At 44.5% G+C, this 27,998-nt stretch overlaps 2 protein-coding genes across 6 annotated transcripts in view; one reads left to right on the top strand and one right to left on the bottom strand.

Moving 5' to 3' along the window:
• Positions 1 to 1,684, bottom strand: part of LACC1 (laccase domain containing 1) — a 12,009-nt gene extending 10,325 nt beyond the window's left edge. Inside the window, exons 1-2 of one of the 3 annotated variants that reach the window (XM_079778701.1) lie at positions 1,318 to 1,684; positions 1 to 163 (exon numbers count right to left, since the gene is read on the bottom strand). The exon at positions 1 to 163 is cut by the window's left edge and continues 460 nt beyond it. In XM_079778701.1, coding sequence (XP_079634827.1) covers positions 1 to 99 — 99 coding nt within the window. In that variant the 5' untranslated portion in view covers positions 100 to 163; positions 1,318 to 1,684. Of the gene's footprint in view, positions 164 to 858; positions 994 to 1,317 lie in introns of those variants that run through there. The other 2 variants (XM_079778700.1, XM_079778702.1) reach the window with 2 other exon arrangements.
• Positions 1,685 to 1,707: 23 nt separating this feature from the next.
• The window catches only part of CCDC122 (coiled-coil domain containing 122), a 41,722-nt gene continuing 15,431 nt past the window's right edge, over positions 1,708 to 27,998 (top strand). For 2 of the 3 annotated variants that reach the window (XM_079778703.1, XM_079778705.1), the window contains exons 1-3: positions 1,708 to 2,117; positions 18,252 to 18,341; positions 18,848 to 18,963. In XM_079778703.1, the coding sequence (XP_079634829.1) occupies positions 18,296 to 18,341; positions 18,848 to 18,963 (162 nt within the window). In that variant the 5' untranslated portion in view covers positions 1,708 to 2,117; positions 18,252 to 18,295. Of the gene's footprint in view, positions 2,118 to 11,618; positions 12,563 to 18,251; positions 18,342 to 18,847; positions 18,964 to 27,998 lie in introns of those variants that run through there. The other variant, XM_079778704.1, reaches the window with a different exon arrangement.

Here is a 27,998-nt window from a genome sequence, read left to right as displayed (position 1 = left end):
GTGGAATCTCACAGCATTCAATGTCTTCAGTAATGTCTGATAGTTTTTCTGAGAGTTCAATGTCAAACCAAATAGATCAATCAACACTGCTTCTGACATCCTTCAGTTACTGTACAAAGCTCTTCAAAGAAGACTTTTGTGCCCCCCCCTCCAAAAAAATCACCTGTAAAGAAATACTAGCATAAATAAGAATGCAAAATTAGATCAATCTTATAGTTACAACAGAAATATATGGCTGGGGGGAAAAAAAAAGAATCGCATTGATCTAAAAATGTGACCAAAATTGTAACTCTAGACCCCTCCCAGAAAAGTCAGAAAATTGTCCTAAGAGAATCATGACAATTAAAACAAAGCTATTTCTTAATTCATTTTCCAAAAGGATATGTACATCTTTCCAGAGAGGCAACAGTTCCTCTGTTTTTGTTTTTATATAGGGAATTTTAAATAGGAATTTACCTGTTGACTTAGACAAAGTCCTGTTTTTTAACTACATGGTATCAATTTAAGTGATATATCATTAATCCTGACATGACTGCCATGCTAGGTCACATCCCTTCTTAAGAAATACGAGTCCTTACGTTCAGCATGTTAAACGGAGCTGCACTTTGAAAATCGCGTTTTTAAGAGATAAAGGCTGAAATGACCTATGCATTTCTCTCCAGGGTTTACACAATGCTCCAGGCATGGCAATGCCCACAAGGCGCCCGCGATCGGTAGGAGACGCGCTTCCCACCTGCTCCCTCCTCCTCCCGGCCCGGACCTCCTCACCCCGGCCCGTCCTCCCACCCAGGGGCGGTCCGTCTCGGGGACCCGCTTCCGTGACCCCCAGGGCCCCGGGCTTCCTCTTCCGCTCCCTACCGTACAGGACTCCCGCTCGGGTGCATCGCGCCGGTTTGGAAAATATTCAGAGAAGTGCGGGGTGACCGTGAAATCCCACAGAACGCGTCTGCCACGGGCGGGTCCAGGCGGCCCCGCGCTGGGCTCCCGGGCGCCGCCTCCACCAGCCCGGCCCCGCCCCGCCCCTCCCGGCGGCGCCCCGCCCCTCCCGGCGGCGCCCCGCCCCTCCCGGCGGCGCCCCGCCCCGCCCCTCCCGGCAGCGCCCCGCCCCGCCCCGCCCCGCCCCGCCCCGCGGGGACTTCCAGACGGACGACGCCCTCGCGGGCCGCGCCCCTCCCGCCTCCCGCACTCAACCAGGGCTCGCACCCGCCCGCGGCCTGCGGTGAGGCTCGCCCCCACTCACGCCACCTCACCCCACCCCCCCAACCCCCCCCATCCCAGGCCCAGCCCAGCGACACCCGGAAGCCGCGGGCGAGTCACCTGAAGTCTCAGTCGGGCTCTGCGCCTGCCGGGGCCGCTGCGGCCCACGCCCCGCCTCACCTCAGCGCGGACGCTGCCGGACCCCAGACCCCGCCTGCCTAGGGCCCCGCCGTCTGCGGACCCCGGACCCCGCCTGCCTAGGGCCCCGCCGTCTGCGGACGGACTGCCGGGCGAGGCGAGCGGCGGGGAGGCCCGGGCGAGTGGGGAGGCGGCGGGCGGCGGAGTCAGCAGTTCCGGCTGAAGGCGGCCTGTCCTGTCCGCTCCCCGCGGCCCCATGGAGGGAGGAGGAGCAGGAACCCGAACGCTGAAAGGGCCTTCGCGCCGGAGCCTGGCGGGCGGCGGTCGGGAAGCGGGGCTAGAGGGGCGCGGGCGGGAGGAGGGGGCGGGCGCGGGCGGGGCGAGGGGGCGGGCGCGGGCGGGGCGCCCCGGATCCCCTCGCGCTGACTCCGCGCGGCACCGGGCCGCCCTCCCCGCGTCCGCCCTTCCTTGCAGCGCGGACGGCTCGCTGCCCTGCTTGGGGCCGGGACCCCGGTAGTCGCCGGAGCCCAGGCCTGAGAACGCACGGCCTTAGCACCTGGCAGTTTGTTTTGTCCAAGTTTAAGTCATGAACATCCTAAGGGAGGTTTTTGTTTTCTGTTTTTAGTTTCAGAAACGACCTAGTTGTTGGAACCGTCCGTCGCCGTTCTTGCCGGGACCAGCACTGCCCGCTCCCTCCGGTGCTGACAGGTGCACCGCCCCCTTTAAAGTTCCCGCCCGCCGGCGCGCGGCCGCGAGTTGGAGCCTCAGCTCCGCACCTGAAGGTCTCGGGTTGGATTCCTGGCGGGTTGTGTGTGTGTGTGGTGGTGGTGGTGGGGGGGGGGGGGGGGGGGGGGGGGCGGGGCAGGCGGCCCATTGGTGTTTCTGTCTCACATGGATGTTTCTCTGTCTGTCTCCCTCTCCCTTCCTCTCTAAAAATCAATGAAAACATATCCTCAGGTGAGGATTAAAATAAAAAAAAATAAAAATAAAAACATGTGCCGCTAGTAGAAAATTAGAAGCTACTAACCATTAAAATTGTGATAACGGTGCAAGTTAGCATACTCTATCAGCCCCCAAGGAGTATAACATTCATTTATTTTAAAAATTTAAAAACATATTATGTGGAAGATGGATGCTATGGTAAAGAGTAGGAGAAAGGATATTTTCGGTGGAACTGGGCATGATGGAAGAAGAGATCCCTTTTATTTTGTAGTTGCTCAGATAATAAGGGCTGAAGAAGCTTTACCTGAAAGAGGAAGAATCTTGGATATCTGGGAGTTGAGAACAGTACTTGGAGGGGGCAAGTGCTTCTATGTGATTAGAGAATGGGATCACTAACCCAGAATAGGAGGTCTTTCAGTTACAAAACCAGTTTAACACATTTATCCCTGTTTTTATAGAAAATGGTGGGAATTAATTTTCTTCCATGTTACAATAGTGACAGTAAAAAAATTTAAAAAATATTTCAATGTAGAGAAGCTGTCAGGGAAGAGAGAATTTGTCATTCTGTTTTATTGACATACTGTTTTCTTTCATCCGGTCCTACTGCTCATCTCCTAACAATCTCTTACCTCATCTCCAGCCACCAACTGCCATGGTCTCAATCCTGGCTGCACATCAGAATGACAAGTAGAACTTTAAAAAAAATAAATCCAGCCCTAGCTGGTTTGGCTAAGTGGTTGGATCATTGGCCCATGGACTGAAGGGCCTTGGGTTTGATTTGGGTCAAGCTAGGTTGCCAGCTGGCCCAATCCCTGGCCCTGGTCAGTGCGCAGGCAGGAGGCAACCAATCTATGTTGCTCACTCACATCAGTGTTTCTCTCTGTTTCTCCCCCTCCCTTCCACTCTATCTAAAAATCAATGGAAAAAATATCCTCTGATAAGGATTAACAATCAATCAATCAGTAAATAAATAAATCCAGGGACTCCATTCCAGATATACATTTGAAACAATCTCTGGTAGTCAAGTCTAGGCATGTTTTGCTTTCTTTTGTTTTGTTTTAATCTCTACAGATGATTCAAATGCATAATTAGGTTTGAAAAAACAACTTGCCCCATTCCCAAGCCACTCAAACTCAAGGCTGTTCCTTGGGAGGGCCACATGATTTCATCCTTTACATATGCTATTTCTTCACTTAGAATACTCTTCTCTCTCTTTTTTAAAAATGTATCTTAATTGTTGAAAGTATTACAGATTTCCCCCCACCCCATTGGTTCCCTTCACTTACTTAACTGTTACTTGTTCAACAACCTTCAAGTTCAAACATAACCTTCCTTGAATTCCCATTTCCTCACCAAGTGGAATTAATTGCTTCTTTAGCATTTTTTTCATAGGGAAGAAGCCCTCTCCTAGATGCAGCCTGGACCTATAGCCAAGCAATAAATTGGGAAAAAAATTAAACACTGAATTGTACACTATATTTGTAAGGATAAACTTGCTGGTATATAAATTATCCTCTCTAATAAAATGGTAATATGCAAATTAACCATCACTCCGCTACATAAGCCATGCCCACCAGCCAAGCCACGCCCACCAGCCAATCAGTGTGAGTATGCAAATTAACCCCAATCCAAGATGGCTACAGCCACAGAGAGCAAGGTTTCCCAGGTAACAGAGCAAGCCAAGCTTTCCATAGCCGTTGCAGGCCTAAGCCTCCACTCGAGCTACAAAGTTTCAATTATAGAAGGTAAACAAATTCAAACAAATGGCGGCAGAATGGAGCTTGAGAGAGCAGACCAGAGTTGCCGGCGGCAACAGGGGAAGCAAAGCTTTCCGAACACCCTGGCCGGGCTCACCCGCTTAAGGCTACAAAGTTTCAATTGTAGAAGGTGAATTAACTGCCACAGAAATGGCTGCCGCCCCAGGCTACAAAGTTTCAATTGTAGAAGGAAAATAAATTCCAGATACCAGGGCTCCCCCTTAGGTTGCCAGGGGGCGTGGCCGTCCTGCAAACCACCACAGGCCCCTCGCTCAGGCCGCCCCACACCCCAAGGGACCCCCACCCTTATCTGTGACACCCTTCAGGGCAAACCAGCTGGCCCCCACCCATGCACCAGGCCTCTATCCTATCTAATAAAAGAGTAATATACAGATTGATCATCACTGCAACACACAATATAGCTGCCCCCATGTGGTCAAAGATCCTGCCCCCATGTGGACACAAGATGGCCACTACAAGATGGCCAGCAGGAGAGGGCAGTTGGGAGGCACCCGGCCTGCAAGGGAGGGCAGTTGTGAGGGACCAGGCTTGCAAGGGAGGGCAGTTGGAGGTGATCAACCCTGCAGGAGAGGGCAGTTAGGGGTGACCAGGCTGGCAGAGGTGGGAAGTTGGGGGCAAACAGGCTGGCAGGGGAGCAGTTAAGCATCAACCAGGCTGGCAGCGGAGTGGCTAGGGGGTGATCAGGCTGGCAGGCAGAAGCAGTTTGGGGCAATCAGGAAGGCAGGCAGGCAAGCAGTTGGGAGCCAGCAGTCCTGGATTGTGAGAGGGATGTCCGACTGCCCGTTTAGGCCCGATCCTGGTGGGATCGGGCCTAAACGGGCAGTCGGACATCCCTCCAGGAGTCCCAGATTGGAGAGGGTACAGGCTGGGCTGAAGGACAACTCCCTGCCGTGCACGAATTTCGTGCACCGGGCTTCTAGTATCTAAATAAAACTGTTTAAAAGGAAAGTCAGTCAAACCAGAGAGTCATGAAAAAGTATAACATAAATACCTTAAAGATTTTGTTTTATCCTAAAACAACTGTTTGCTCATTTGTCACTCGATTGAGAAAGCCAGAGTCTTTTCTTTATACATGGCCTGATGAATAGAGTTCTGCATTGTATCTCTTGCATAAGCTATGCCTCTAAACCATCAGTTAAGCTATCCCAAGATTTTCTTCCTTTAGGAGGAAAATACCTTAAAGATACTTGTGAAGCTGAGTAAGATCTCTTTTTTATAATCTTTCATAGTATCTAACATCCAAAAAACTCACCTTTATTGGGTGTTGCCAAAATATTAAACATAGATTTTAAAGTAACAACAAACTTTATTTCCACAATATTTCATTGTTTTATATAACATTAAATTAAATTGTGAAAGCACAGCAACAAGTACAACTAACATAAACTGATTTGGGAACAAACACAAGTAACCTCTCAGAGTGTACAAATCAATTGGTTAGGAGCAGAACTGGGCAGGCTCTCTACAAAGGACCTTCTTAAACATGTAGCATTAAGCATGATATGGGAATTAGCAGCTTATGATTTACAAAATAAATAGAATGAGTTAATTGGTTAGAGATTGTTATTAGACTTAGACAGTATCTCCCTTACCTTCTACATTTTAATTATTTGACTATGTGTCTGTCTCCTTCATAGAGATTTAGAGCATTTTGATGGCAGAGATAGTGCCTGGCTATTAAGGGGAACTATTAGGGAAATCCCCAGATATTCTCATGTTACCATGTAAATCTTCTCATGAGAACAAGTGGAATTAAAAAAAAAAATCTGAACAGTTGTTTTTAAGCCATTTACATTAAGGTCTATGGGTACTTCCAGAAAAAGACATATAACATGCAAATTTTTTTTGTTCTGTTTTCTAAGGTTGCCATAACAAATTACCACAGATTAGATGGCTTTAAATGACAAAAATGTATTCTCTCATAGTTATGGAGGCAGTAGTCTCAAATCAAGGTGTTGTCAGGACCATGCTGCTTTCAAAGGTTTCCGTGCTTCTTCTAGTTTCTGGTGGCTCCATGACTTAGGGCTCTATGGCTTCATCCTTACATGGTCTACTTTCCTGTGTGTCTGAGTATCAAATCCCCCTCTATTTTTTCTTGAATAAGGAGACGGATATGGAAATAAAGAAAGGCCCACCATATAAGAACAAAGGTTATTAATTCACAGCTTGCTGGAGCAAAGGAGCCAGCCACCATCACTTACATTTTGGCAGAGACTCAGGCAGGCAGAGAACTGGGAAAGCTTTACCAGTTCTTTACCAGTATAGTGGAAGAAGGAAAATCTTCAAGTATGCTCTGATTGGAGGTTGTTGGCATGGCTGGACTAACTAGAAGCAGGAGGCCCTATATCATTGGTTAATGATGCATATTTGTTTTTGTTTGGTTGATCTCAAGGTGGAAGTGGGGACAAAAATTAGGGAAGCTATCAGTTATTAATCAAGCACTGGCCATTTGGAGCCAACTGTTACAGGGGTTGTTTGGTTTTCCCAATTATTATTAGAGATTGTGGTCATAACTTCCTATAAATCTGATTTGCAGATTTAAAAATGGCTTCTTGTGCTGGTTACTTTAGATAATAGAAGGGTGGGTGGTGGTTTCCTGGGTTGGTTGCTTCAGGTTGTGAGTAACAGTTCTATTTTTATATATAGTCTGGTCACTGCATATCCAGTCTCTCATCAGCCATTAACTAGGTGTACCGGTTAATAATAGCGGATTTTGTAATCAAAGAAAACACAATAATTTCGAGAAAAACATCAAAAGTGCTTAATTCAAAGTAATGTCCATCGCTAGCTACACATTTCCCCCATCTTTCAGGTAATTTGTGGATACGATACCAATAGAACTTTTCTTGTTTTGAGGCAAACCATTCAGAGACCCAATTTTCCACTTCCTTGTATGTTTTGAAGTGCTGCTCAGAAAGTGCATGTGCCATCCATCAGAACAAGTGGTAATCTGAAGGAGCAAGGTCTAGTGAATATGGCGGGTGGTTTAATACTTGCCAGGCAAGATCTTTTAACGTGTCTTTAACTGGTTTTGAAGTGTGTGATAGTGCATTATCATGAAGCAAAATTACTTTGCCGTGTCTTCTGCACATTCTGGTCGCTTCATGGTCAAAGTGTGGTTCAAATTGATTATCTGTTGTCGGTAGCAATCAGTATTAACTGTTTCACTTGGTTTTAGAAACTCATAATACACCACACCTTTCTGATCCCACCAAATGCAGAACATTGTCTTCTTTCCGAAGCCATTCAAGCCTTGCAGTTGATGTTGATGCTTGACCTGGATCAACCCATGATTTTGTACATTTGGGATTCTCAAAATAAATCGGCTTTTCATCACCAGTCACAATTGGATGCAAAAAAGACTTTCTTTCGTGCCATTGAATCAACATTTTACTGATGACTTTTCAGTTTTCCACTTGTCTTTCATCAGTTGATGTGGCAGCCATTTTCCTTCCTTTAAAATCTTTCCCATTGCTTGTAAATGATCAGAAATTGTTTGCTGAGCAACATTTAATCTTTCTGCAGGTTGTTTTTGAGTTTGACATGCATCTTCATTCAACAATGCTTGTAATTGTTGGTCTTCAAACTTTTTCGGTTGACCTGGACTTTCTTTGTCTTTCACATCGAAATCATCACTTTTAAAGCATTTAAACAAGTGTTCACAAGTATCTTGAGATGGAGCATGTTCACCATAAGCTTCCCGAAGTATTCAGCAGCACTTTTCTTTAAAATAATTAATTAAAACTTCCCACAAATGCTTTTTTTTTTGGCATGAAATTCGACATTTTTAAGCATAAAAATATCTATGATGTTAACACCTTCAGCAAATTTGACATGAAGTTTTTAAACTTGCTGTCAGTACAACAAAATAGCATACATATCAAATCACATATATATCAACATATGTGTAACTCCATCTATTGAAAAAAATTCACATTATTAACTGGTACACCTAGTACATTCTTCTCAAGTGCACATGGGTCACTGGATCATTCTCAAAGGTAGACCACATCTTAGGACACAAAACAAATCTCTACGAATTCAGGAAGATTGAAATCTTATCAAGCATCTTCTCAGATCATAATGGAACGAAATTAGAAATCAACTACAGTAAAACCGTTCTAACACATGGAGCTGAATAGCATATTATTAAACAACGGATAGGTTACCAATGAGATCAAGAAAGAAAGAAAAAATTTCCTGGAAACAAATGAAAATGAATGCACAAAAACCCAAAATCTCTGGTACACAGCAAAAGCAGTCCTGAGAAGGAAGTTCATAGCACTACAGGTCTACTTCAAATAAGAAGTATTAATAATAAAATATTTAACCTACAACTTAAAGGATTAGAAAGAGAACAACAAGAGAAGCCTAGAGTAAATAGAAGGAAGGAACTAATAAAGATTAGAGCAGAAAAAAATGACAGAGACTAAAAAAAAAAAAAAAAAGAACAATACAAAAGATCCAAAGAAACCAAGAGCTGGTTCTTTGAAAAGATAAACAAGATTGATTAGCCTTTAGCCAGACTCATCAAGAAACAAAGTGAGAGGACCCAAATAATTAAAATCAGAAACAAAAGCTGTGAAGGAACAACTGACAACAGAAATACAAATGAGTGTGAGAAAATACTATGAGCAAATATATGCCAAGAAGCTGGACAATGGGGATGAAATGGACAAATTCCTAGAAAAATACAATCTTCTAAAACTGAATCAGGAAGAATCAGAAAAGCTGAATAGGCCAATAACAACTAAAGAAATTGAGGCAGTAATAATAATAATAATAATAAAGGGTCCTAGCAAACAAAAGTCCTGGTGTGAATGGCTTCACGGGGAAGTTTTACCAGACATTCAAAAAAATACTTAACACCTATCCTCATCAAACTCTTCCAAAAAATCCAAGAGGGAGGACTACCTCCAACCTCTTTTTATGAGGCCAACATTATCCTAATTCCAATACCAGATAAAGACACTACAAAGAAAGAGAAATGCCAATATCCCAGATGAACATAGATGCTAAAACCCTAAACAAAATATTTGCAAATCAGATCAAGCAATATACTAAGATCATACACATCAACTAATGGAATTTCTTTCAGGGGTGCAAGGCTGGTACAATATTCACAAATCAATAAACATGATACATCACATAAACAAATTGATAGACAAAAATCACATGATCATATCAATAGATGCAGAAAAGCATTCAACAAAATCCAACACCTATTTTTGATAAAAACTCTAAGCAAAGTGGGAATAGAGAGATCATACCTCAACATAATAAAGACCATGTATGACAAACCTACAGCCAACATCACACTCAATGGGCAAAAGCAAAACCATTTCCTCTAAGAACAGGAACAAGATGGGGATGTCCAATTTCACCCCTCTTATTTAACATACTATTGGAAGTCCTAACTACAGTGATCAGACAACAAGAAGAAATAAATGCACCCAAATTAGAAAGGATAAGTAGAACTCATTATTTGCAGATGACATGACATTGTACAGGCTCCACCAAGAAACTACTAGATTTAATAAATGAATTTGGCAATAACATACAAAAACCAAAGGCTTATTCATATACCAACAATGAATTCTCAAAAAGAAAAACAATCCTATTTATCATAGCAACAAAAAAGTTAAAATACTTAGGAATAAACTTAACCAAGGAGATAATTGATTTATACTTGGACAACTGCAGGACGTTGAAAAAAGAGATAGAGGAAGATATAAACAGGTGGAAGAATGTACAGTGTTTATGGATTGGTAGAATTAGCATCATTAAAATGTTCATACTACCCAAAGCAATCTATAGATTCAATGAAATGCCTATTAAAATACCAACAGCATATTTCACAGATCTAGAACAAATTCTCCAAAAATTTATATGGAACCAAAAAAAGGTCTCAAATAGACACAGAAATTTTGATGAAGAAGACCAAAGTTGGAGAGATCACAATAACAGATATTAAGCTATACTACAAAGCCACTGTAATCAAAACAACCTGGTACTGGCACAAGAACAGACATATAAATCAATGAAACAGAATAGAGACCCCAGAAGTTGACCCAAACCATTACTCTCAGTATTTGATAGTGGAGACAAGAATATGTAATGGCGTTAAGACAGTCTCCTCAATAAATGATGTTGGGAAAATTGGACAAATACATGCAAAAAAAATGAAACTAGACCACCAATTTACACCGTACATAAGAATAAACTTGGATAAAATACTTAAATGCAAGTTATGAAACCATAAAAATCCTAGAAGAAACCATAGACAGCCAAATCTCAGACATCTCTCATAGCGATATGTTTGTGGATACATCTCCAGGGCAAAGGAAACTAAGGAAAAAATAATCAAATTAACTACATCAAAGTAAAATGCTTTTGCACAGCAAAATAAACCATGAATAAAATTAAAAGGGAGTCCACTGTATGGGAGAACATTTGGCAATGATACATCAGATAAAGGCTTAATATATAAAATATATAAGGAACTCATACAACTTTGCAAAAGGAAGACAAATAATCCAATTTAAAAATTGGCAAAGGACCTAAATAGACATGTCTCCAAAGGGGACATATAGTTGGCCAAGAGACATATGAAAAAATGCTTAAAGTTACTGATTATCAGAGAGATGCAAATTAAAACTATGATGAGGTATCACCTCACACCTGTCAGAATGTCTATCTTCAACAAATGTCAAGTGTTGGTGAGGATGTGGAGAAAAGGGAACCATAGTACACTGCTGATGGGAATGCAGACTGGTGTAGCCATTATGGAAAACAGTATAGAGTTCCCTCAAAAAATTAAAAATGGAACTGCCATTTCACCCAGGGATCCCACTTCTATGAATATATCCTAAGAAACCTGAACTATCAACCAAAAAGCATGTATCACCACTATGTTCATAGCAGCAGCATTTACAATAGCTAAGATCTGGAAACAGCCCAAGTGCCCATTAGTAGAAAAGTGGATTTAAAAGCTGTGGTACATTTACACCATGGGATACTATGAAGCAGTGAAAAAGAAGGATCTCTTACCCTTTGAGACAGCATGGAGGGACCTGGAGAATATTATGCTAAGTGAAATAAACCAGTCAGAGGAAGACAAGTATCACATGATCTCACTCATATGATAGACTGTGTAATCTCAGAGGAAAGGCAGAGGGGGTAGGGTTTGGGAAAAGATCTACCAAAGAACTTGTATGCTTACATGTATAACCCATTTACACAGACAATAGGGAAGTAGAGACCTGAGATGGGAGCTGAGGTGGTGTAAAATGGGTCAATCAGAGAAAAGGGGGGACATATGTAATACTTTCACCGTTAGATTTTTTTTTAAATCCCTAAAAAATAAAAAGGAGATGCATAGATGGGCAATTCACTCTTTGATGGACATTGGGTGAGTTTTTATTGGATGTGGGAATGGGAAGCCAGCTTGTGAGTTTGGCTAACATAGACTACACAGTAACTTAATTTACTTATCAATTCAGATTTCTCCCCACATCTATGTGACTTTAGACAATATCTCATGAATTAGTGAGAATAATAAAAAAAACTTTATTTAAATTGGAACATAAATTGAAAATGTAAAGAAAGTACTTTCAGATGAGAGTGACATATATTCAGGGCTTTCTAAATTACCACACCTTCATGATTCCTTGAATATATTTGTTTACTTGGAATATTATCCAACATGACTCAGAGAGATGGGTTATAGACAGCAAGCCATACAGTAGCTGACCATCTAAAATAAAAATGAGTTTAGATATTTTTTATTTTTTCCCCATAAACTTGCATTTTATTGCTACTTGAGAGGTGTGTTTTTTTTTATAATATATTTTATTGATTTTTTACGGAGAGGAAGGGAGAGGGATAGAGAGAAACATCGATGAGAGAGAAACATCGATCAGCTGACTCCTGCACACCCTACTGGGGATGTGCCTACAACCAAGGTACATACTCTTGACCAGAATCGAACCTGGGACTCTTCAGTCTGCAGGTCGATGCTCTATCCACTGAGCCAAACCAGTTAGGACACTATTTGAGAGTTTATGGTACTACTAGAGGCCCAGTGCACAAATTCATGCACAGGCAGGTGGGAGAGACCGCGGAAGGTTGGCTGGCAGGCCTTGACTTAGTTGTGTAGATGTGCTGAGGTAGTAGCAAGCAAAGACCACAGATAGAGCGCTCCAAAATGGCCTGAACACCAGCTATGCTCTGAGGTGGAAATACAGCTCTACATTGCTGCCTGCACTCAGGCCACCTCACTCTCCCTGGGGCAGAGTTGCTGACAGACAGGTCCTCTCTTCTATCTCATCTGCACATTTTTCTCAGGGCTCCGCCCCCAAGCATGATGTGTAGCTGACTTCAACCAGTGGTGACACACTGCCATAGGAGCAAGAGACATTCAGCGCTTGGGAGCCTGGAAAGATGCAGGGCCGAGCTAGAAATATTTGATGGGGGCAGAAGGGCGATTGGCAAGTGCGGTGGCAGAGGTAAGATGGTGGTGGTCTTTGCAGTTAAGCTGCTGCCTTGCTCCTTCTGCCCCCTCTGAGCTGCTACTCTGTTTCGTCAGTGTCAGGGTCGCTCTCCTCCTACAGGCTTCCTGGACCCAGATTCTCCAGTGCCCGGAGCTTTAGCTGGGGGGAGGGACTGACTGGGTGGAGGGGGAGGAGGGACCATGGGAGGTTGGCTGTGGGAGCTCAGTTGACCAACAGGGGGCAACTTCTGCATTGAGCTTCTGCCCTCTGGTGGTCAGTGCATGTCATAGCAACCTGTTGTTCCAGTCATTCTGTCCTAATGGTTGCTTAGGCTTTTATATATATATAGATGGTTAGGCTCTTTCAAGCAGGCCTTCAAATGATTCTCATTGAAAGAATTAAAACTGTAAGTTTCAGAGAAACCAAGATAGCGGCATAGGTAAACACCTAAATTGCAGCCTCGCACAACAATTTCAAAAATACAACTAAAAGACAAAACGGACATCATCCAGAACCACAGGAAAGCTGGCTGACTGGAAATCCTACAACTAGAAGGAAAGAGAAAGCCATAAGGAAAATCAGAGGAGCTGTAAAAGACTGAGGTACAGAGACACGGGTGTGCATGTGCAGAGAGGATGGAGCCAGAGAGGACGGGCGGCTGAATGCCTGGCTGGCGTTCTCTAGCGGGAGGAGATAAAAGCTCCAGACTGTGCTGAACCCCAGCTCCGACTGCACTGAACCCCAGTACCGGGCGAGACCCTGGGGACCCAGGCTCATACTGGGGGAATCTGGGCTGTAAGGCAGAAACTCAGGGGAGCGGCAAAAGGCAGAGCTCCAGAGGCACACATGTGAATGCGCGCAGAGGACAGACTGTTGACTGTGCCGCAGGATTGCTCTAGCGGGAAGGAGACAAAAGCTCCAGACTGCGCTAAACCCCAGTTCCGACTGCACTGAATCCCAGTTCCGGGCGAGAATCTGGGAATCCAGATTCATTGGGGGAGAGACTAGACTGTTTGGCAGCAGGCGAAACTCCAGGGCGCCTTTCTCTCAGAGGTGCTTGCAGCGAGTACCGAGGGACACTGAGACCCAGGAACCTCATAGGGCGGGGCTGATGGGAAGCCAAGGCTGTAGGCTCCACCCTGAAGCTCCACCCTGAAACTCCACCCCATCCAAGCTGAGCACAGAGGCTTTTACAATTTTGCAAGTCTAGTCGAATAAGGCTGTCTCCTGGCGTAGACACAGCTGATCCTCACAGCCAATTGGCCTGGAGGTCAACTCCTCCCACTGATACCAACAACAATCAAGACTTAACTACAACAAGGCTGTATACACAGTCCACAAAGGGGTGCACCAAGAGTGTCCACCTCAGGTAACTGGGGAGGCTGACCCACCAGGCCATATAGGATACCCAGCACACAGAGCTACCCTACCAACTCAGGGAAGCAACGAAAATGGGGAGACAAAGAAACAGATCACAAAACAAAGAAATGGAGGAAAACAAATGACTGGACATAGAGTTCAAAACCATGGTTATAAGGTTTTTCAAGAATTTCCTAGAAAAGGCCGATAAATTTAGCAAGACCCTCGAGGATATGGAAAAGGACCAACTAGAAATTAAACATACACTGACTGAAATAAAAAATATTATACAGACACCCAACAGCAAACTAGAGGAATGCAAGAATCAAGTCAAAGATTTGAAATACAAAGAAGCAAAAATCACTCAATGGGGAAAGCTAAAAGAAAAAAGAATCCAAAAATTTGAAGATAGTGTAAGAAGCCTCTGGGACAACTTCAAGCGTACCAACATCAGAATTATGGGGGTGCCAGAAGAAGAGAGAGAGCAAGATATTGAAAACCTATTTGAAGAAATAATGACTGAAAATTTCCCCCACCTGGTGAAAGAAATAGACTTACAAGTCCAGGAAGCGCACAGAACCCCAAACAAGAGGAATCCAAAGAGGACCACACCAAGACACATCATAATTAAAATGCCAAGAGCAAAAGACAAAGAGAATATTAAAAGCAGCAAGAGAAAAACAGTTAATTACCTACAAGGGAGCACCCATACGATTGTCAGCTGATTTCTCAACAGAAACTATGCAGGCCAGACGGGAGTGGCAAGAAATAGTCAAAGTGATGAATAGCAAGAACTTAACAACCAAGAGTACTCTGCCCAGCCAAGCTGACATTCAGAATTGAAGGTTAGCTAAAGAGCTTCACAGATAAGAAAAAGCTAAAGGAGTTCATCAACACCAAACCAGTATTATATGAAATGCTGAAAGGTATTCTCTAAGAAGAGGAAGAAGAAGAAAAAGGTAAAGATAAAAATTATGAACAACAAATACATATCTATCAACAAGTGAATCTAAAAACCAAGTGAATTAAAAATATGATGTACAGAATAAACTGGTGAATATAATAGAATCAGGGGCATAGAAAGGGAGTGGACTGACAACTCTCGGGTAAAGGGGTGTGAGGGGTGTGGGAAGATACTGGACAAAAATCGTGCACCTATGGATGAGGACAGTGCGGGGGAGGTAAGGGAAGAGGGTGGGATGGGAACCAGGTGGAGGGGAGCTATGGGGGGAAAAAAGAGGAACAACTGTAATAATCTGAACAATAAAGATTTATTAAATTTTTTAAAAAAACTAAGTTTCACTTTTTGTGTATTAGTGGAGTTACTAGTATACTGCTTAGAAGAATAAAAGAATATATTTTTAATGGTCTAGCACACTGGTTAAAGATATATATTTTGGGCATATTCATATTTGTTTTTTCTACCACCTACTAAGTAAGGTCCCTGCCCTTTTCAGAGTTATATGTACCAACAGGGGAAAGTCTAACACACTTTGCTTACATTTAACTGCTATTTTCCTGCAAACAAGGGTTGTTATTAGTCTGTTCAAATCCTGAAGAACCCAGAAAAGATATTGTGAAGGCCCTGTTGATAACAGGACACATAGGATAAGGAAGTTCTGTCTTATATATATCTGAAATCTCTTCCAAGTGAACTTGTCTTAGGCTGTCATGCCTCAAGTATGTGCATGCTGGCATCTTGAGTGTGGCTAGCAGAGATAGGCATATGGCTCTCCATAAAAATAAAAAAATAATAAAAAAGCAGCAACAGGGTTATCGTTATCAGGGCTGTTCATTGGCATTCTGATTTCATTCCTCATTGGGTATATAGTGGAAATAACTTTCTTATAAACTTGGGTCTGACCACAAACTGGCTTTGGCCAATGGAATGTAAGTAGGGGTTATGTGGGCCATTACTAGACAGACTTTGAGAGCATGATTTGCCATGTTTCCTTTCCTCTACCATGGTGATTGTGGAAGCTCATGTCAAGATGGAGCCTCCATCAGCCTTAGATGGGAAGAACCTCCCTGCCAACCTAGTATTGACATATAGCATCATAAGAAAAAAAACATTATTTTAAGCCAGTGAAATTTCGAGGTTGCTATTGCAGCATAACTTTGCCTATCCTTTTTACATTTATTTTTAATTATAGTTGACATACAATATTATATTAGTTTCAGGTGTATAACATAGAACTTTTAAGGTAAAGTGGTGAATGATTAATTATAGTGGGTTCAAGAAGAATGATAGGAAAGGAAGTGGACAGGAAGCATCTTGGCTGTAAAGAACAAAGAAATAACTGAAGGGGGTTACAGGGTAAAGCAAGGGTGGCTATTGTTGATTTTATGATGGGCTGTTAGGAATAATATCTTTGACTAAGTTAAGAAAGTTCTGTTGATAGAACAATTGAAGTAGTAATGTCCTTGAGTAGAAGAGAAAGGAGTACGAAAGTGGAGGATTTGGCCTAAGATAGGAGCAAGGACCCTTTATTCATTGCAATAAAAAGATAGACTAGATATAGGTATAGGTACAGGAAGACTAGTAGATGAGGTGTTACCATGCTCTCTGATTATTCTACTTTCTCAAATAAGTAGCTAGATTATCAACTAAAAGAAGAAGGGGAACAATATGGGAGGTTTGAAGACAGAGGAGAAGTGAAATAAATATCTGTGAAACTTGGTGAATCCTAATGGCCTAATATCAATGGCCCACTTGGCACAAATAGTTTTGAATTTAAAATGGGACCACAAAATAGATATTTTTATATAGGCATATCAGCTAAATAGAACATAAGCAAAGCAACTGGTTGGGATTTTTCCAGGGAAATAGGACAGTGAAAGAGCTGTAAGAGAATGCTAAGGAATCTAAGCCAGGTAAGGGTGAAGTGAATACATGATGGGCTGAGGGAGTGTGAAAATATGGAAGAGTCACTGTGGTTGAACAGCTCTTACAGTCAAAATGCTAGGAGGAATGAGCTGAAAATTGAAAAATAAGAATTTAAATCTGATATTATAAATGAAGAGCAGTTATAATCTGTGGATGATTGGGAAGGATGGATGAGAATATATATCAAAGAACTAAGAGGTCAAATTATTAGAAGTAACATTGTTTGGATGTTGAAATCCCAAAGAAATATAGAGGAGTAGTAATAGAGGCATAGTAAATTAGATGCTATAATCTAGGAGTGGGGAGTAAAGATCTGGAAGTCAACTGATAACAGCAAGGAAGGGTAAAGCTTATATAGTAGCCTGATGGCATGAACTTCAAAGAAACTAGGTAGTCTTAGGGAGAGTAGAGGATAATAGTTTGGCAGTAGTAATGGCGAACAGGAAAAAATGCCTCACCTCCAGACTTAGTGGCTTGAGGATGAGAAATCAGTGTCTTTGAGGATTTCATTTCTAACTGAAAAAAAAAAAAGATGAAGGAAAAGTTCACTGAAGAGATTGAATATGGAGCCAATTTTGCTGAAGATGGACTGGGAGTTCCAGGAATCACAATGGACGTATATAAACAAATTGGGGATTGGTAACATATCAAATTAGGGGACTTTATAAGACTAATAAGGGCAAGTCTTCATAAGAAGGAATGACCTGGGGGCCTTAGGCTTCTATGGAGTGGGGTTAATGGGAATAATGCTGCCAGTGAGATGACACAATGATTTGGGGGAGAAACGGTATTCACCTAACTGCCAACTCAGCTTTCATTTGCTGTGTTGGTAGAGGTAGGAACTCTTTCCAAGGAGTAAAATATCTACCCCTTCATCTTATCAGTTAATCCTAGATATAGAAGAAATTAAAATATGATTTTGAAGTTTCATAGGGCTTACTCTGGCCAGAATAGCACTTGACAGGATTGCTATATTTTCTACATCCTACACGTATGGCAGATATTGCTAATCCAACTTGACACTGTTTCTCCCTGACTCTGGCTATAGTTTTAGAATCCATTTCATCACAGTACTGGAAATACCAGCTACTAATCCATAGTAATTAATTATTCACTGAGTATGTCAGTTATTGTGCTGAGCATGTTTTATAGATATTACTTTAATTATTACAACAGCCCTGTGAGGTATTACAGATGAAGACACCAATGAACAAAAATGTTAAGAAACTTGCTCAAGATCATAGCTGAAAATCAGGAGAACCAAGATTCAAATACTGTTCTACTTTCTTCCAAAAATCTCTCAACCATTGTAATTTAATTATTGGAACTAATGTTGAAATGTTATTGCCATCCCTATGAGGTATTTGCAATTAATTTATTTTCAGGATTACCAGGATATACAGGAAAAAAACAACAACAAAGAAAAGTGAAAGATTATCAACATTGATTATTTTGTAGGAATAAAGAAAGTGATCCCAAAACGGGGAAAAAGTCACAGAAGAATGTCAGTCAACCAAGAAAGGAAGAGTCAAGGAGTTCCTGAAGACGGTAATGAAGCAATCGTAAATAAATAATTAAAAGATAAGCAGCAACAAAAAAGCACGTGATAGGATAATTGTGTTAAAATTTATAGAAAATTAGGATACTGGGAAGCTGTTAAATTTCTCCAGGAAGAAACTTATTTAGTGTTTAAAAAAGGTATAACAACCTGAAAATGCAGGCCTATAATGAAAATTCATCAACTATAATTGCTATATTGTTGCTATGGTGGCAGTATAATTATAGTATGTATGCCAGTGGTCTGGATAAAAACAGTTGGGACAATCAAAATATTTATACTGTTCTATAAAGAAACAGGTACAACATTGCAGTAGGCTATTTTGAATTGTCTCTTATTATGGCCTTTGATTTTGGTTTTGTTTATAGTCAGAAAGGGAAAATTGCAAACCCTAAATTTTCTTAAGAAAAAACATAACATTTGTAATGATTTCGAGTAAAGAAACATGACTTGTTTGCGTTTAAATTTTTATGATATAAATTATTCCTTTGTCTAGCTCTGGCTAACCAAGACACATCTTCATTAACCGATGCTGTAGAGCAAGTTGCAAAGCAACAACAATCACAAACATCAGAAATAGAAAAAAACAAAAAAGTTCTGTTTCATTTACAGGTAACTGTTTCATACTGTCTTCTAAATGAGTCTTTATTTTCTTAAAAACTATATTAAATTAGTAACAGGTAAGTTATTGATTACTTAATTTTGGTAGTCAATTTTAAACACATATTTTTTATATTTACCTCTTTCTTAATTATTCTGTTATCCCTAAGTGAAATCTATTTGAGTATTCCAATTTTGTGGAACATTTTATACACCCAATATACAAATACTTAACAGTGTAATTGCAACTGTAGTATGAGCATATGAAACCCAATGTCTCACATAGAATTATTTCAAATTCACTTCTATTTGATATTTTTTCCTAAAATGCTGAATTTAAGTAAGGTTAAGTTTTAAGCTAGTGTTTTGAAAGCTATGACTTGTGAGTTGCTAGTCAGTGAACATTTTAAGTAGATAAGGAACATTTCTGTGTTTCTTATATTTTATATTATATTTATAATTCCAGTACAGGGAATCCCAAAAGCATGCATATATCATAATTAGATGACTATATCCAATTAATATAACTAAAAGAGCAAAATGGAAACAGTACCTTTACTATGTGCTTTGTAAAGTTTTAAGAGCTGAACTACCTAATTTGAAAGATAAGATTTGCTACTTCCAGCTCTGTGATTTAATTTCTCTGTGCTTCTGTTTTCTCCTTTTAAAAATGGATATAATAGGACCTGCCTATAAGGTTTTCATGATAATTAAATTAATTAATACTAATAAATATTATGTAAGATATCCTTGCTGGGGCCCCAGTGGACAGTATAATTTTAATTTTGATGTTGGCTTTAGATAATGCATCAACAGAGATATGATGATAATTATACTATCATGATAATATGTATTTCTTATAAATATTTGCATTACATTAGTCACTATTAGAAAGAATACATGTTTACAATCCTACCTAATAAAAGAGTAATATGCAAATTGACCCTAACTCCACTATACCCACAAGCCATGTCCACAAGCCACACCCACCAGCCAATCAGGAGCAGATATGCAAATAACCCCAACCAAGATGGCTACAGCCACAGAGAGCAAGGTTTCCCAGGCAACGAAGGAAGCCAAGCTTTCCGCCTGCCCTTGCAGGCCTAAGCCTCCACTCAAGCTACAAAGTTTCAATTATAGAAGGTAAACAAATCGAAACAGAAATGGCGGCAGCCACGGAGCTGGAGAGAGCAGGCCAGGGTTGCCCCCGGCATCGGAGGAAGCCAAGCTTTCCACCTGCCCTGGCTGGCCTAGGCCTGCACTCCAGGCTACAAAGTTTCAATTATATAAGGTGAATTAACCCTAACAGAAATGGCTGCCGGCCATGGAGCGAGCAGGAGGCTTGGCTCCGCTCCAGGCTACAAAGTTTCAATTGTAGAAGGTAAATAAATTCCAGATACCAGAGCCTCCGCTTGGGTCACCAGGGAGCGTGGCTGGCCTGCAAACCACCACAGGCCCCTTGCTCAGGCCGCCCCATACCCCAAGGGAATCCCCATCCTGATCTGGGACACCCTTCAGGGCAAACCCGCTGGCCCCCACCCCTGAACCAGGCCTCTATCCTATCTAATAAAAGAGTAATATGCAGATTGACCATCACCCCAACACACAATATGGCTGCCCCCATGTGGTCAAAAATCCTGCCCCCATGTGGACACAAGATGGCCACCACAAGATGGCCAGCAGGGGAGAGCAGTTGGGAGGCACCAGGCCTGCAAGGGAGGGCAGTTGAGAGGGACCAGGCCTGCAAGGGAGGGCAGTTGGAGGTGATCAACTCTGCAGGGGAGGGCAGTTAGGGGTGATCAGGCCAGCAGAGGAGGGAAGTTGGGGGCAAACAGGCTGGCAGGGGAGCAGTTAGGCATCAATCAGGCTGGCAGCGGAGTGGTTAGGGGGTGATCAGGCTGGCAGACAGAAGTGGTTAGGGGCAATCAGGAAGGCAGGCAGGTGAGCAGTTGGGAGCCAGCAGTCCTGGATTGTGAGAGGGATGTCCGACTGCCCGTTTAGGCCCGATCCAGGTGGGATCGGGCCTAAACGGGCAGTCGGACATCCCTCGAGGGTGTCCCAGATTGGAGAGGGTACAGGCTGGGCTGAGGGACACCCCCCCTCCGTGCACGAATTTCGTGTACCGGGCCTCTAGTAGAATATAATACAAAAAATAATGTCTTTGATTTCTATGAAGAAATTTTCTGTAACACTTCTCAGTCTTCAAAGAATGTCACAGATGTTATTTCACTTATATTGAGGGTCTACTTTTTATTAATCATTTTGCTGAACATGGTCCACTTTTTAAGTTGCTCATTATCCTTTGAAGAGGGAGACAAAGAAGTAAACAAATAATTATATGCAGGGCAGCAGTGTCAACAATAGAGGCATGAATATAGATTTAACACTGAAGGAGTTAAAAAGAAAGTTATGTTCAGTTGAGTTTTAAAGTACAGAGTTCACTTCAATGATTGGGTGTGTGGGACAGGTTTAAGAGTTAAGGGGTGAGAAAGGTAGTATTCCATATAAAAAGAATCTGAGAAAATTCACAGAGGCCTAAAAAAGCATTAGTACGTTCACAGAAATATAAGTACTTCGATGGTGGTATAGCATAGAGTGTGTTTTGAGAAGTGGTGAGAGATGTATGTCATGGTATGAAACTTGGGCTTTACTTGAAAGGTTTTGATGGGCTTTAAGCAAGGAAGCAAGTGATTAAATTTATGTTTTAGAAAGAAAATTCTAGAAGTGTCATAAAACACTTTTAACACAACAGCCATGCATGATAAAATCTCTCAGCAAATTAGGAATAGAAGTTCCTCACTCTAAAAAAGGGCATCTAAGCCTGACCAGTGTTGCTCAGTGGTTGAGTATTGACCCATGAACCAGGAGGTCATACTTCAATTCCCAGTCAGGAGACATGCCCAGGTTGTGGGCTAGATCTCCAGTAGGGGGCATGCAGGAGATAGCTGATCAATTATTCTCTCTCATCATTGATGTTTCCATCTCTCTCTCCCTCTCCCTTCCTCTCTCTGAAATCAATAAAAACATATTTTAAAAATAATTAAAAAGAGCGTCTACATATATCCTACAGCCAATTTTATACCTAACTAGAGGCCTATGTTGAGCGTCTGTCCCCTGGTGGTCAGTGCACGTCATAGCGACCCGCCATTCAGTTAATTTGCATATTAGGGTTTTATTATATAGGATAGTGAAAGACAATGTTTTCCTTCTAAGATCAGGAACAAGGCAAGGATATGTGTTCTTACCACTTTTCATTCTTTGGTAATAGTGCATCAAGCCACTGCAATCTTGGAAGAAAATAAAATAAAAGGCATCCACATTGAAAAGGAGGAAGTAAAACTTTTTATTCATAAGTATGATTATCTTTAGAAAATCCCAAAGAATCTATTTTTTTAAAATATATTTTTATTGACAGAGAGGAAGGAAAAGGGATAGATAGCTAGAAACATCGATGAGAGAGAAACATTGATCAGCTGCCTCCTGCACACCCCCTGCTGGGGATGTGCCCACAACCAAGGTACATGCCCTTGACCGGAATCGAACCTGGGACACTTCAGTCCGCAGGCCGACGCTCTATCCACTGAGCCAAACTGGTTTCGGCAAGAATCTATTTTTTAAGAAGTTGTTAGGACTAATAAATGAGTTTATTTTTTAAATATATATTTTTATTGATTTCAGAGAGGAAGAAAGAGGGAGAGAGAGTTAGAAACATCAATGATGGGAGGGAATCATTGATCAGCTGCCTCCTGCATGCCTTAAACAGGGGATTAAGCCCGCAACATGGGCAGGTGCCCTAACGGGGCATCAAACCATGACTTTCTGGTTCATAGATCGACACTCAACCACTGAGCCACACTGGCTGGGCAATAAGTGAGTTTAGAAAGTTCATAAGATTAACTATGAAATCAGTTGTATTTCTATATATTGAAAGAAACAATCAGAAGTTAAATTTTAAAAAGCTGTGTCATTTATAGTAGCATCAAAACTCTGAAATACTTAGGGGTAAATTTGACAAAGGTTTGTGTTATGAACCAAATGTTTATGTCCCCCCAAAATTCGCATGTGGAATCCCTAATCCCCAATGTGATTAATTTTGGAGAAGGGGCCTTTGGATGGTAATTAGGTTTAGGTGAGATCATAAAGGTGTGGGACCCTACTGAGAAACACCAGAGTGCTTGTTCTCTCCCCCTCTCTGCCATATGAGGACCCAGTGAGAAGACAAGGCAGGCAGAGTTCTCACTAGTATTAGACCATACTGATGTCCATTCCAGCCTCCAGACAGTGAGAAATAAATTTCTGTTGTTTAAACCACTAGCTCTATTGTATTTTGGGCAGCCCAAGCAGACTTAAGATAATTTATAAGAGCTGTATACTGAAAACTGCAAAACATTGCTGAGAAAAATCAAAGATTAAAATACATACTAAATGCAGAGATATACCATTTTCACAAATCAGAAAATTCAGTATTATTAGCATGTCAGTTCTTTCAATTTTATCTACAGTTGACAATCAATTTTGATAAAAATTCCTGCAGGTTTTTTTTTTTTTTTTTTGAGAAATGGATGAGCTGATTCTAAGTCATATGGAAACCCAAAGAACCAGTAATAGCCAAAACAACTTTGAAGAACAACAATGTTGGACATCCTTACATTATCTGATTTTAAAATTTATTATAGAGTACAATAATCAGGACAGTGTGATATGGCATAAAGGTAGACTTACAGTTCTTTAGAACAGACTAGTATCCAGAAATAGCCCCAATATATCAGTTGATTTCAAAGAGGTGTTGTTATGGAGTGAATGTTTGTGTTCCCCCATGGTATGTGGAGGTGGAGCATTTGGGAGATAATTAGGTTTACCAGTATATGAGGCTATGAGGGTGAAGCCTCTGTGATGGGACTATAAGAAGAGAAAGAGACCCCAGACTGTCTTTCTCTCTATCTCCCATTTGAGGACACAGCTAGAAGGTAGGTAGTTGTCTGCAAGGCAGGAGCAGGGCTCTCACCAGGAACTGAATCTGCTGCACCTTGATCTTGGAATTTCTAGCCTCCAGATCTATGAGAAATTAGTGTCTATGTTTAAGCACCCAGTCTATGGTATTTTGTTATGGCAGTCTGAGCTAAGACAGGTGCCACGGCAGTTCATTAGAGAAATAATGGAGCACAAGCCATATGCAAAAAAAAAAAAAAAAAAAAGCAAATCTCAACTTTCACCTCATATCACATACAAAAAGTAACTAAAAATGAATTATGGGCCTAAATGTAAGAATTAAAACTACACAGTGTCAGAGAAAACATAGGAAAAAAAGCCTAGTGATGTTGGATTTGGAAAAGATATTTTAAATAGGACACTTTTTTTTTTAAATTGGATGTCATCAAAATTTTTTTAACCCTACCTGAGGATAAGTTTTTATTGATTTTTAGAGAGAAAGGAAGGGAGAGAGAAACATTGATGTGAGAGAAACATTGATCAATGGCCTTCCATACCTGCCCTGACCAGGGATTAAACCCGTATCCATCCTGTGTATGTACCCTGACTGGGAATTGAATCCACAACATTTTGGTGTATGTACAGGGTGATGCTCCTAACAACTGAGCCACCCAGCCAGGGCTTATCAAATATATTTTTAAAAGTTTTTGTTCAAAAGAAACTAATGAAAATGAATGTGAGATATATTTTCTGGTACCCTCTTGGAATTTGCATTGTCATAGACTGGGAGAAAATATTTACTGGTAACAACATATCTGACAGAGTACATGTATTTACAATATATAAAGAACTACTATTATTTCAGAAGGCAAACAATTTAAAAATGGGCAAAAGATTTCAATAGTCATTTCATCTAAGAAGTTAGTATAAAAGGCAAGCATGTGAAAAGATACTCAATATCATTAATTGTTAAGAAAATGCAAATTGAAATTACAATGAGATAGCACTCAATACCCACTAGAATGACTACATTTAAAAAGACTGCCATACCAAGTATTGGTGTAGATAGGCAAGAACAGAACTCTCAAACCCTGTTATTTGGAATGTAAAAACACTTGGGAAAACAGTTTACAGTTTTTAAAAGGTTAAAATATATCTATCATATAATCCAGCTGTTCAATGTCCAGATATTTGTTTACACAAGAGAAAAGTGTATGCCTATTGGAAAACTGGAAACAACCTAAATACCCATCAGATGAATGGATAAAAAAAATGTGATACATCCACAAAAGGAATACTACTTTGCAATGAAAAGGAAGGGCTATTGATATATCCAACAACATGGATGAATCTCAGTTATGCTGAGTGAAAGGAGTGAGACTTTAAAAAGTATAGTTTGTATAATTCTACTTATAAAATTCTCAAAAATGTAAACTAATCTTTAATGACAGGAAGTAGGTGAATTGTTATCTGGAAACACAGATGAGGAGGGAAAGATGGATTGTAAAGCAGCAGGAAGAAACTTGTGGGTAATGGATATGTTTATTATGTTCATTGTGATGGTCTCATGAGCATAAAACTATGTAAAAGTCATCAAACTGTAAAGTTTAAATATCTTCAGTTTATTTACATTAAGAATACTTCAATCTTACCTTATAATAGAGAAACATGCAAATTGACCGCACCTCCGCTATGCCCATGATTGGGCCAGCGGAGGCTGAGGGCGGGACTCCGGGTGGCCTGTCCACCGTTGATAAAATCAAGATGGCGGTGCCCAGTGGCCGCGCCCGAGCCGCTGCTCCCCTGGGGTGCCTGGGGTGATCGGCACCCCGGGGGGCGTGGCCGCGCCCGTGACCGCTCCCTGGGGGTGCCTGGGGTGATAGGCACCCCTGGGGGCGTGACCACGCCGGTGCAGCTGCTCCCCGGGGGTGCCTAGGGTGATCGGCACCCCGGGGGGGCGTGGCCGCGCCCGTGCCGGCTCCCCGGGGATGCCTGGGGTGATCGGCACCCCGGGGGGGCGTGGCCGCGCCCCTGCTGCCGCTCCCCGGGGGTGCCTGGGGCGATCGGCACCCCGGGGGGGGGGGGGGGCGTGGCCGCGCCCGTGCTGCCGCTCCCCGGGGGTGCCTGGGGTGATAGGCACCCGGGGGGGCATGGCCACGCCCGTGCAGCTGCTCCCCGGGGGTGCCTGGGGTGATCGGCACCCCGGGGGCGTGACCACGCCCGTGCAGCTGCTCCGCGGGGGTGCCTAGGGTGATCGGCACCCCGGGGGGCGTGGCCACGCCCGTGCTGCCGCTCCCCGGGGGTGCCTGGGGTGATCGGCACCCCGGGGGGGCGTGGCCGCGCCCCTGCTGCCACTCCCCGGGGGTGCCTGGGGCGATTGGCACCCCGGGGGGGCGTGGCCGCGCCCGTGCCCGCTCCCGGGGGGTGCCTGGGGTGATAGGCACCCGGGGGGGGCGTGGTCACGCCCGTGTAGCTGCTCCCCGGGGGTGCCTGGGGTGATCGGCACCCCGGGGGGCGTGACCACGCCCGTGCAGCTGCTCCGCGGGGGTGCCTAGGGTGATCGGCACCCCGGGGGGCGTGGCCACGCCCGTGCTGCCGCTCCCCGGGGGTGCCTGGGGTGATCGGCACCCCGGGGGGGCGTGGCCGCGCCCCTGCTGCCACTCCCCGGGGGTGCCTGGGGCGATTGGCACCCCGGGGGGGCGTGGCCGCGCCCGTGCCCGCTCCCGGGGGGTGCCTGGGGTGATAGGCACCCGGGGGGGCGTGGTCACGCCCGTGTAGCTGCTCCCCGGGGGTGCCTGGGGTGATCGGCACCCCGGGGGGCGTGACCACGCCCGTGCAGCTGCTCCGCGGGGGTGCCTAGGGTGATCGGCACCCCGGGGGGCGTGGCCACGCCCGTGCTGCCGCTCCCCGGGGGTGCCTGGGGTGATCGGCACCCCGGGGGGGCGTGGCCGCGCCCCTGCTGCCACTCCCCGGGGGTGCCTGGGGCGATGGGCACCCCGGGGGGGCGTGGCATGGGGGCGTGGCCGCTCCCCGGGGGTGCCTGGGGCGATGGGCACCCCGGGGGGGGGGCGTGGGCGCGGCCGCGCCTGCTCCCCGGGGGTGCCTGGGGTGATCGGCACCCCGGGGGGGGCGTGGCCACGCCCCTGCTGCCACTCCCCGGGGGTGCCTGGGGCGATCGGCACCCCGGGGGGCGTGGCCGCGCCCGTGCCCGCTCCCCGGGGGTGCCTGGGGTGATCGGCACCCCGGGGGGGGCGTGGCCACGCCCCTGCTGCCACTCCCCGGGGGTGCCTGGGGTGATCGTCACCCCGGGGGGCGTGGCCGCGCCCCTGCTGCCGCTCCCCGGGGGTGCCTGGGGCGATCGGCACCCCGTGGGGGGCGTGTTCGTGCCCGTGCTGCTGCTCCCCAGGGGTGCCTGGGGCGATCGGCACCCCGGGGGGCGTGGCCGCGCCCGTGCCGCTGCTCCCCGGGGGTGCCTGGGGCGATCGGCACCCCTGGGGGGGCGTGACCGTGCCCGTGCCCGCTCCCTGGGGGTGCCTGGGGTGATCGGCACCCCGGAGGGCGTGGCCGCGCCCATGCTGCCGCTCTCCGGGGGTGCCTGGGGCAATCGGCACCCTGGGGGGCGTGGCATGGGGGCGTGGCCGCTCCCCAGGGGTGCCTGGGGCGATGGGCACCCCCGGGGGGGCGTGGCATAGGGGCGTGGCCGCTCCCCAGGGGTGCCTGGGGCGATCGGCAGCCCGGGGGGGCGTGGCCACGCCCCTGCCATTGCTCCCCGGGGTTGCCTGGGGAGATCGGCACCCCGGGAGGGCGTGGCCGCGCCCGTGCCGCTGCTCCCCGGGGGTGCCTGGGGCGATCGGCACCCCCTGGGGGCATGGCAAGGGGGCGTGGCCGCTCCCCGGGCGTGCCTGGGGCGATCGGCACCCCGGGGGGCGTGGCCACGCCCCTGCCATTGCTCCCCGGGGTTGCCTGGGGAGATCGGCACCCCGGGAGGGCGTGGCCGCGCCCGTGCCGCTGCTCCCCGGGGGTGCCTGGGGCGATCGGCACCCCAGGGTGCGTGGCATGGGGGCGTGGCCGCTCCCTGGGGGTGCCTGGGGCGATCCGTGTGAGAGGGATGTCCAACT

Source organism: Cnephaeus nilssonii (genome assembly GCF_951640355.1).
Source record: "Cnephaeus nilssonii genome assembly, chromosome: 8".
In the NCBI taxonomy this organism is placed as follows: Eukaryota; Metazoa; Chordata; class Mammalia; order Chiroptera; family Vespertilionidae; genus Cnephaeus; species Cnephaeus nilssonii.
This window is presented reverse-complemented; position numbering and strand designations above follow the sequence as displayed.